The 9,968-nt window shown below is 36.8% G+C and overlaps 1 protein-coding gene across 1 annotated transcript in view; it reads left to right on the forward strand.

Moving 5' to 3' along the window:
• Positions 1-9,695, forward strand: part of LOC138361678 (gastrula zinc finger protein XlCGF67.1-like) — a gene marked incomplete at its 3' end in the record, with an annotated part of 39,857 nt that extends 30,162 nt beyond the window's left edge. Inside the window, exons 2-3 of the mRNA XM_069320892.1 lie at positions 6,760-6,821; positions 9,535-9,695. Of these exons, the coding sequence (XP_069176993.1) occupies positions 6,760-6,821; positions 9,535-9,695 (223 nt within the window). The remainder of the gene's footprint in view (positions 1-6,759; positions 6,822-9,534) is intronic.
• Between the last annotated feature and the right edge of the window lie 273 nt (positions 9,696-9,968).

The following is a 9,968-nucleotide window of genomic DNA, read 5'->3' on the forward strand; positions in this document are numbered from 1 at the left end:
TATCGGACAATTAGGAAAAAAAAAAAAAAATTTAAATTATTTTACCTTGTACCTAGATCCACCAGGCCTGTTTGGTCTATGTTTCAGTACTTGAGAAATCTGGAAGGTCACATCCTCCTCCTCAACTTGTGGATGTGCGTTGATAGATGATTCTGTAAAATTAAGTTATTTATATAATAATAAATTCAGTATAACAATAATATTCTGTAAAATTAAAAGTAATTTATACATCAATCAGATAAAACTCTCCAGAGATGGTGATACACAACATATAAAGGACAAGCTTCAGAACAAAATATGCATTTAGGAATAAGGTTTTGTACATGTAGGTAGCACATGAGAAAATAAGTGGAAGGTGATCAAGTTTATATTAACATGTTAATGGCTTTGTTAAGGCTTTGCAAGAATGAAAAAATATTAATAATATAATATCACCTACCAATTAATTGTACATCATTTATAAGTCAATTATTTGCATTATTATTATTCAATACTAATGATATAAAAATGCATTTTTTGAAATTTTGAAATTGAAATTTTGAAAATTTTGAAATTGTTCACAATTTTTGTTACACCAAAGTTGGAGTATGCAGCAGTTGTATGGTGCCCATATCTTAGAAAGCATATCAACAAACTGGAAACGGTGCAGAGACATGCCACTAAGTGGCCTTAACTAAATGCCATTAAATATGCCAAATATACTACATAAATATACATACTACACATGCACAATAATTGTCCTGGGACCTCTGATATTCCTAATATAATATATAGGGCCATCAACACACCTCCAGCTAGGGCCACCAACACACCTCCAGGGCCATCAACACGCCTCCAGGGCCATCAACACACCTCCAGGGCCATCAACACGCCTCCAGGGCCATCAACACACCTCCAGCTAGGGCCACCAACACACCTCCAGGGCCATCAACACGCCTCCAGGGCCATCAACACAACACCACCATCAACACACCTCCAGGGCCATCAACACAACACCACCATCAACACACCTCCAGGGCCATCAACACAACACCACCATCAACACACCTCCAGGGCCATCAACACAACACCACCATCAACACACCTCCAGGGCCATCAACACAACACCACCATCAACACACCTCCAGGGCCATCAACACAACACCACCATCAACACACCTCCAGGGCCATCAACACAACACCACCATCAACACACCTCCAGGGCCATCAACACAACACCACCATCAACACACCTCCAGGGCCATCAACACAACACCACCATCAACACACCTCCAGGGCCATCAACACAACACCACCATCAACACACCTCCAGGGCCATCAACACAACACCACCATCAACACACCATCCAGCCAGGGCCATCAACACGCCTCCAGGCCATCAACACGCCTCCAGGGCCATCAACACACCATCCAGCCTACCACCACAAGCTTATATATATACTACACATGTCTAAGAGCAAATAAAAGAAAACAGTTACCTTAACTATTGAAGATGCAGCAGGATTTTGTGGATAAGCCAGCAGCCGTCCCTCTCGACACGGTTTTAAAATGGCGGCGACTACCACAACATGCAACGAGCCTAAAGAATGTCCAGCGCTAGCATTATCTAAACGCTATTATATATTATCAAGCAATACGGAAATCTAAAATAAAAAAAATGATACAAATAATTGTATTAAATATTTATTTGCAATTACAATACCTCGGGAATATATTTTTGCGTTAGCAAAACATATTAAGTTCGTATTTAGTTTAACTCATTTAAATTCTTTACAAATAATAACCTGATTTTACCTGATGGCCATTAACATTAATGTTTTATGTTGATACATTTCATACCCTTATTATTTCAATATCTTTCTTTATTATGCACCCCATACCCATCCCGTGGGCGGTGGTGTAAAGGATTACAGAGGCACATAATGGGTTCAGGAACTGAACTCTCTAGTTTGTTTAGCTAAGCAAATAACAATTTTTGACGCTAGTTACAAAATTATTAATGTTATATATACATGTACACACTCTCATACATACATGTACATATATATATATATATATATATACGTATACATATATACATACACATGCATATTTATAATCACCCACACAAATACACACATCAATAATCTCTGTGTCACTTATTTTATACATGTTCTTGTAGAACATTCTATTGCGAACACATTGGGCGCTGCCCAATAAACTCGCCCCTCGGGGCAAAATTATTTTTTTTTTTTTAATCTTGGTGGAACATAAAATGGCCGCCTGTGTTTATGCTGTCGTCAGATGGCGCTGTGACGTCACAGATGAGGGAAGCACGTACTGCGCATTAATGCCTCGATCCCTCGTTATTTATTTATTTTATTTATTTATATATATACAAGAACGTACATTGGGGGGTTAAGACACAACATAGAGCTTAAGTTAGAATTATAATCTTGTAAAACCACTAGCTTGCATATATAGAGTTTCGGGCAAGTCCTTAAACTAATCTTTGAGCAAATTCTTAAACAGAGTTTTAGAGAAATAATTAAATGTAAAATTGATAAAAAGTGTTTAACAGGTACATTACAGCTTTACTTTACAAGTACAGATGATTTTAAGTAGGATAATTACAGTAAAATTGTCAAAAAATTGTTTACAGGTACGATGCAAGAATTTGACACAAAAGCAGATCAGAACAATACACAATAATGAACAAGGAATCCTAAGTACAATTAGGAAAACATCTCAGGGTTATACATTGGATTACTGAAGCACAATATGAGGATCATTACAAATAGTAATGCAGTAGAATATGCACTCATATTCTATTATTAAGTTAATATTAAGTTCCTTCCTCATGTTAAGTATCTTTGTGGTACTAGGGACATCCAAGGATTATCTTCAAGGCTTCGTTCTGCAAGTTTTCAAGCCCTTTAAGCTTTCTTTCAGTCATCAAGGCAAGCAGAGATGCAACATAATCCACTAGCTCCTTTATGAACTGGCGTTACTCTTGCGTTTTTAAGGATATCAGGGAATGTATGACACTCAAGGGATTTGTTGAACAGCAGAGCTATAGGTGGTGCAAGGGCATATGGGAGGCGCTCTTGTATACAATGGATGGGATTTCACTGATGTTCCCAGCTTTGGTTTTTAGTGAATGTATGATGGACACAACATCTGACGGGCTGACTGGTGAGAGGAGAAGAGAGTTTGGATAGCTGCCTGAGAGATATGTGTTGATATGTGTCTGAGTCTGTGGGATTTTACTTGCAAGGTTAGCACCAATCGATGAAAAGAAGCTATTAAATTCATTCGCCATTTCTAAGTCAGATGACAGTGTAAGGCCATCCTTAGAGAGTGTTATCTGGTTGTGGGAGTGTTGTTTAGTTCCCAGGATGTTAGAGATGGTATTCCATGTGCTTTTCATGTTGCCTTTTGCTTCTTTGAATCTAGTCTCATAATATGAAAGTTTTGCTTTTCTTATGATACTGGTAAGCACTGACGAGTACCTTTTAACTACTTCCATTGGAATTAGGCCACTCCTAAATTTCTTTTCGTATTCATGTTTTTTGTTGATTGATTTAATTATGCCACTTGTGAGCCACGGGTTATTTTTTCTTTTATCAGTTACTTGTTTGGTAAGGAGGGGACAGTGAGTGTTGTAGAGGCTTAGAGTTTTGTAGAGAAAGAGGTTAGTTGATGAGTTTATATCCTGTGAATTATTAAATTCAGATTCCCAGTTAATATTGTGAAGTGCATTAGAGAGATTGCCTAAAGCTGATTCACTATGTAGCCTGAATGAAAGTTTTTTGGTTTCTGGTGGTGATGTGTCAATGTTTGCTATGAGGAAAGTAGGATAGTGGTCAGTTGTTCTGTCATAAATTACCCCAGATGTAAGGGGAGCTGTTATATTAGTCCAAAGGTGATCCAGGGTAGTGGCAGATGTTTGAGTGACTCGGGTGGGCTTGGTGATTGTGGGGATTAGCATACAGGAGTGCATGCTGTTACGGAAATAGTCAACTTGAGGGTTGTTTTCAACATTCAATAAAGAAATTCTGGAGGGCTTCTGTGCAAGGGTTAGGATGAGCTAGCCTAAGCATTTTTATACCAATTTGACAGTTATTTTCAGTAACACGATAAACAACGCTCGGAATATTAAGTTCCTTTCTCATATTAAGTATCTTTGTGGTACGAGGGCACCCAAGGATTATCCTCACGGCTTCGTTCTGCAATTTTTCAAACCCTCCAAGCTTTCTTTCAGGATGCCTTAAAGTTAGTTTAGTTCATTTATTATGCATCCCATACCCATCTTGTGGGCGGTAGTGGAAAGGGTTGCAGAGGCACATAATGGGCTCAGGGACTGAACCCCACAATTCATTTAGCTAAGCAAGTTACAATCTTGATGAGCTAGTTACAAAATTCAGTATAAGTCGTCACATCAACAATGGGTTCGAGATCGATCACAAGTACAGTTTCTAAATTAAGCAACTGACATACGTGGAGAGCTAGTGTCACAATTGATATGTTTGTCCTGCACACCGCCCCCCATCCAGTGGGCAGCGGTGGATAGGTTACAATCACTTTGTTACTACTTACAGTTAGCAAACTGGGGATATTTGGCTAAAATTTCTGGTACCAGATAATTTTGAATGAAATATTGACACATCGTTGGTACATTGGTTATAAAATTGTCTCTGAATTCACTATCACATAGTGACGGAGGGTGTGCGAATAATTTTGTTGACAGTTAACATTTGGTCAGGTCTACATCGGCAGATAATGAGAATTCCCAGAAATACTTGTAACCGAGTCTAAGCCGAGCAGTAGTAACATCTAGAAGTCTGCTGATTTTATTGGATGAACCATAGATGTGTCGCTCCTCTTGCATAATAGTATTGAACGAAAGTTAATCTCCCCAAACAATTTCGCGTTTTGAGCAAGTTACCCCTCCACTCTCTCCATTTTTTTTTGGACATTCCCTGGTAGTGTGCGGAAATACTGAAAAGTGTATACTCTTTTCAACTTTGTCACCTTAATTCTCGTCCTATGTCTTTCATTTTGGTATCAATGCGTTCGCAATAGAATTCCCAACAGAACTATGTGCATATAATGTCAAAGACAGCAGCGCGCTCCACCCGCCGACAAGATGAATGTAGGCCAAGGGTACCAGAAAAAGAAAGCTGAGCGTGATAATACTGAAAAGTGTATACCCTTTTCAACTTTGTTACCTCAATTCTCATCCTAGGTTTTTCAATTTAGCATCAATGTGTTCGCAATAGAATTCTCTACAGGACTAAAGGCATATAAACTCCAAAAGCCCGGCTTACCATCCGCAACAAACAGAGAAAGCGAGAGCGTGTTACCAGGGAGCGCACAAGAGCGATAAAATGTATACACTCTTTTCATTCTGGTCACCTCAATTGTCATCCTAGGTCTTTCATTTTGGTATCAATGTGTTCGCAATAGAATTTCCAACCGGAATTTATGCATGAAATGTCAAAAACAGCAGCGTGCTCCACCCGCTGACGTGATGAAAGCACGGCGGACCATCCACACAAAACAGAGAAAGTGAGAGAAAGTAACCTGGGAGCACTCTAGTGCAATGTAATGTGAACACACTTTTCACTTTGGTTACCTCAATTCTCGTCATATGTCTTTCATTTTGGTATCAATGTGTTCGCAATTGTATCTGCTGGCATTTTACCCTTTGCTTGGATCTGAAGGGTTTTAGGCTCACCACGATGCAATCTGATAGTACCACACGTGTATATACCTATCTTCAAGCAGCAATTCACTCATTCAAACCGACTTATAATGGTTATCCATATATAAATGGTAATCTTTGTTCTACCTGTTAACCTGTCATATGAAGAAAGATTGTCAAAGCTTATATTACATTCTCTAGAAAAGCAAAGAATTAGGAGTGATATATGGTAGAGGTGCACAATGGGATGAATGGACATAACAAAGGGGACATTAATGGGGTATTAAAAGTAGCAACACAAGACAGAACTCGAAACAAAGTGTAAAAATTGGAAAAATTTAGATTTAGGAAAGAACTGTATGAGTAAATACACTGGGTTTGTACCTTAAGGTTCATGTATGCAATATTACAGAGTTCCAGTTAACTCCCATGCATGCAATTAATTTATGTTATGTTTATGTTTTTTATGTTAAAATGTTTTTGTTGATTTGTTTGTATATTTTCATAAGTAAAGCATGCTTACCGTCTAATCCAAGTTTTATGATAACTTTACAATGTTTAAAACATAAAGTTCAATATATATTCTGGTTTTCACACAGGAATTATACGTTAATATAACATCATAATAACGTAATGATGTCGTGTAAATAACGTTATACTGACGTCATATAAATGTTATATTTATGTTATAAGAACGTAAATTGGATAGCTTTACAGAAAGTAAACAAAAAAAACTAAATGTTGACTGAAAATTATTTATTCTTAAATATAAAGCATGAAAACATTATAATACCATAGCATTTACTATTATTTTTAAATTTTTACATAAATCTTAAAAAACTGTGTCATAAGAATATATGTTTTTAGTTATATCCTTTGGTTTTAAGAATGTCAGATATACGTATTTATGTCAAAAGTTACAGTATTACCTTTGTGGAACCATTTAAAAACGTCCACAAACGTTCTGTGTTTGCTGGGTAGCCTCGAACATCTGGCCTCCAAAATACTTGATTATATACACATGCATGAATTCATCTGAGAATGTGTTCATAGTGATTTTTTTTTCTTTTTAGGCAAGGATTTATGTAATGATATTTTCAAAATTGGATTTAGTTCTCCATTTAGAAACGAGAAAGTATGTTAACAGAGAAACCATTTGCCTATAAGGTGCGTGGATATGGTCTAATCTAAGTAAATATTTACAATTGTGACCTCTAGATATGTTTTACGGGTACAGTGGCCTTTTATTTATTTATTTATTTATTTATTTATTTATATACAAGAAAGTACATTGGGTTTATGAGTACAGAGACGTGAAGTTTGACATTCTTGTAAAGCCACTAGCACGCACAGCGTTTCAAGCAGATCCTTAATCTAACATCATTTTAAAAAGGTAATTTTTAGCAAAATTAAAAAAAAAAGGTTTACAGGTACATTGTAAGAAAGTAAAAAATACATTGTAAGAAGGTCTAAAAATACATTGTAAGAAGGTCTAAAAATACATTGTAAGAAGGTCTAAAAATACATTATATGAGAAATCTGACAGAATACAAAAGCAAAAAAGTAGGTACATTAAAAGTAAATTTAAGGGTTATCCAGAGATACATTTTAGTTTAATTTGAGGATTATTGCGCAACCCGTTCTCGTACTTGCTTATAGTCAATATCTTGCTTATAAATAAGTACATATGTGACATACTAATTTATTGTGAATATTTGAGTTTACCTCGAAATGCTGAATAGAAAACCAAAACCTAGCCTAACCTTCTTAGTATGTTAAGATATTACAATTAGTACTGAGCCTATACCTATATTGATATTACAGTTTTATAAAAATAATTAAACAAAACTAAAATATTTAAAGAAATTGTAAAGTAACTCGGGATATTGTCAAATTTTGTATAAAATCTCTATTGTTTAATAAAACTGAGAGGACAAGTTAGTGCCTTGAAAAACAATATGGCTTGGAATATGTCACATATGTACTTATTTATAAACAAAATAGTGACTATAAGCAATAACTCATATATGTGCTGTCTTGTGCGAGAGCAGGTTGCAACGTAATATATAATGTAGCAAACTATGTGTATAACATGATATAACTTCAGTGATTACAATGCTCAAGTTGTATGGCATAGGTACATATTTTGGGAAATTGTGAAGCATTAGATACAGTGTGAGTTTCAAGCACTAGGTAGGAAACTATGAAGATGAAATTAGGTACTTTTTGGTTTTATTTTTGAATAAGGCAAAAGTTTGACAGCTTTTTAATTCATTTGGGAGTGAGTTCCATAGACTAGGTCCCTTTATTTGCATGGAGTGTTTACACAGATTAAGTTTGACTCTGGTGATATCAAAGAGATGTTTCTCCTTGGTGTGGTGATTATGCATTCTATTACATCTGTCCAAAAAGAGTTTCAGAACAGGGTATTGTAAATGTAATTGACACAAGAGAATGTGTGGAGTGAGGTTATGTTTAGGGATTTAATCAGGAGGGGCTTAGTGTTGTCTGAAAGCCGAGTTTGTTATTGTTCTGATAGCAGATTTTTGCTGGGTGATGATGGGCTTGAAGTCATTTGCAGAGGTTGAGCCCCATGCTCAGATACCATTTGTGAGATAGGGATAGATTAGCGAATAGTATTGTGAGAAGAGAGCAGAGTTTGGAACATAATATCTAATTTTTGAAAGTATGCCAACCGCTTTTGAGACTTTCTTGGTTATGTGTTGTATGTGGGTGCTGAAGTTGTCTCTTGTCTAAGTATAGGCCAAGGAACATTCCATCATTTTTATTGCTGATGTAATATTGTCTATTTGAAGCTGAATTGCATTTGTTTATTTGCTTCCATTTGTTTTTAGATATATACAAGAGTTGTTACACTCTTGTACAGCCACTAGTACGCGTAGCGTTTCGAGCAGGTCCCTGGAATACGATCCCCGCCGCGAAGAATCGTTGTTACAACCAAGTACACATTTTACTGTTGAGTTAAACAGAGGCTACAGTTTAGGATTTGCGCCTAGTAAATCCTCCCCGGCCAGGATACGAACCCATGACAAAGCGCTCGCGGAACGCCAGGCGAGTGTCTTATCACTACACCACTGAGACTGGTAAAATAAGATGTAGTAGGTTTTTTTTATGTTTAGTGTTAGTTTGTTGGTTTACATCCATAAGTGAACTTTTTTCTAGTTCATTGTTTATAACATTATTTAGTGTGTGTGGGTTGGGGTCAGAGTAGATGAGGGTAATATCATCAGCAAATAATGTAGGTGTAAGAATGTTAGAGACATTAGGCAGATCATTGATGCATATAAGAAATAGGAGAGGTCCAAGGATGCTGCCCTGTAGCACCCCTACAGTTAATGGTAGAGTGGGAGAGGTTATATCATCGATGGCAAGACCAAAAGCAAGAGCAACCACTTCAACAGAGTACAAAGGGTAATTTACACTGAGTGGTGTACCCTGTTTCTCAGTGTATACACTGAGTTTACTTTAGTCCTGGACTATGATTCAGAATTAAAGTATTCTTGTTGGTTAATCAGTAAACAATTGTGGAAGCCTAACAACCCTTCAGAGGTTGATAGGCCTTAAGCCCAATACCGAGGCAAACCACTTTAAATAATGTTATCAGTTGAAGTGATGAAGACGATGATTCCCAATAATGTCGCTGAAAATAAGGCACCCATTACACGAGTTGATAATGGTCCAGAATGATCAGTTCTTCATTTTCAGATTAGTGTGTTGGGTGTCTATAGGTGGAGTGGTGTTCTTCAGTAGCATTCACAACCATACTGATATCTTTCACATTAATATTTCCTATTGCAACATAGTAATTGATGTATTTGGTCTTACAGCAGCCATTCGAACTGCGGAACTCCAGCTTAGCCGACACCAAGAAAATGTTTGACCAGAAAGCGAAAGGACACACAGCCAAGATGGCCGCCAACCCGTTCAGTGGGAGCTTCAAGAATCAGGTTTCTACTAAACTGTCCCGTGATGACCCCAACTACGGCAAGTGAGTACAAGTTCCATGTCTAACTTTCATAATCTGTGTATTTAATTAGAAACCCGAATATCATAATAATTATGGTAATTCACGAGAAGAGAATGATGTGACATTAAAATCGGAGTTAGGCTGAATCTTAACAGTATGCGAATCTAAATTTTATATCGGCACTCATTGCATAAACCAACACAGCTTGTTAATATTTGGTCAACATCAACGCCAGCAGCAACAGAAGCAATAGACATCAGTAACATATATTGTGTAATTGTAATGGCGGCATTA

This window comes from Procambarus clarkii, unplaced genomic scaffold, assembly GCF_040958095.1.
Source record: "Procambarus clarkii isolate CNS0578487 unplaced genomic scaffold, FALCON_Pclarkii_2.0 HiC_scaffold_600, whole genome shotgun sequence".
Taxonomy (NCBI): Eukaryota; Metazoa; Arthropoda; class Malacostraca; order Decapoda; family Cambaridae; genus Procambarus; species Procambarus clarkii.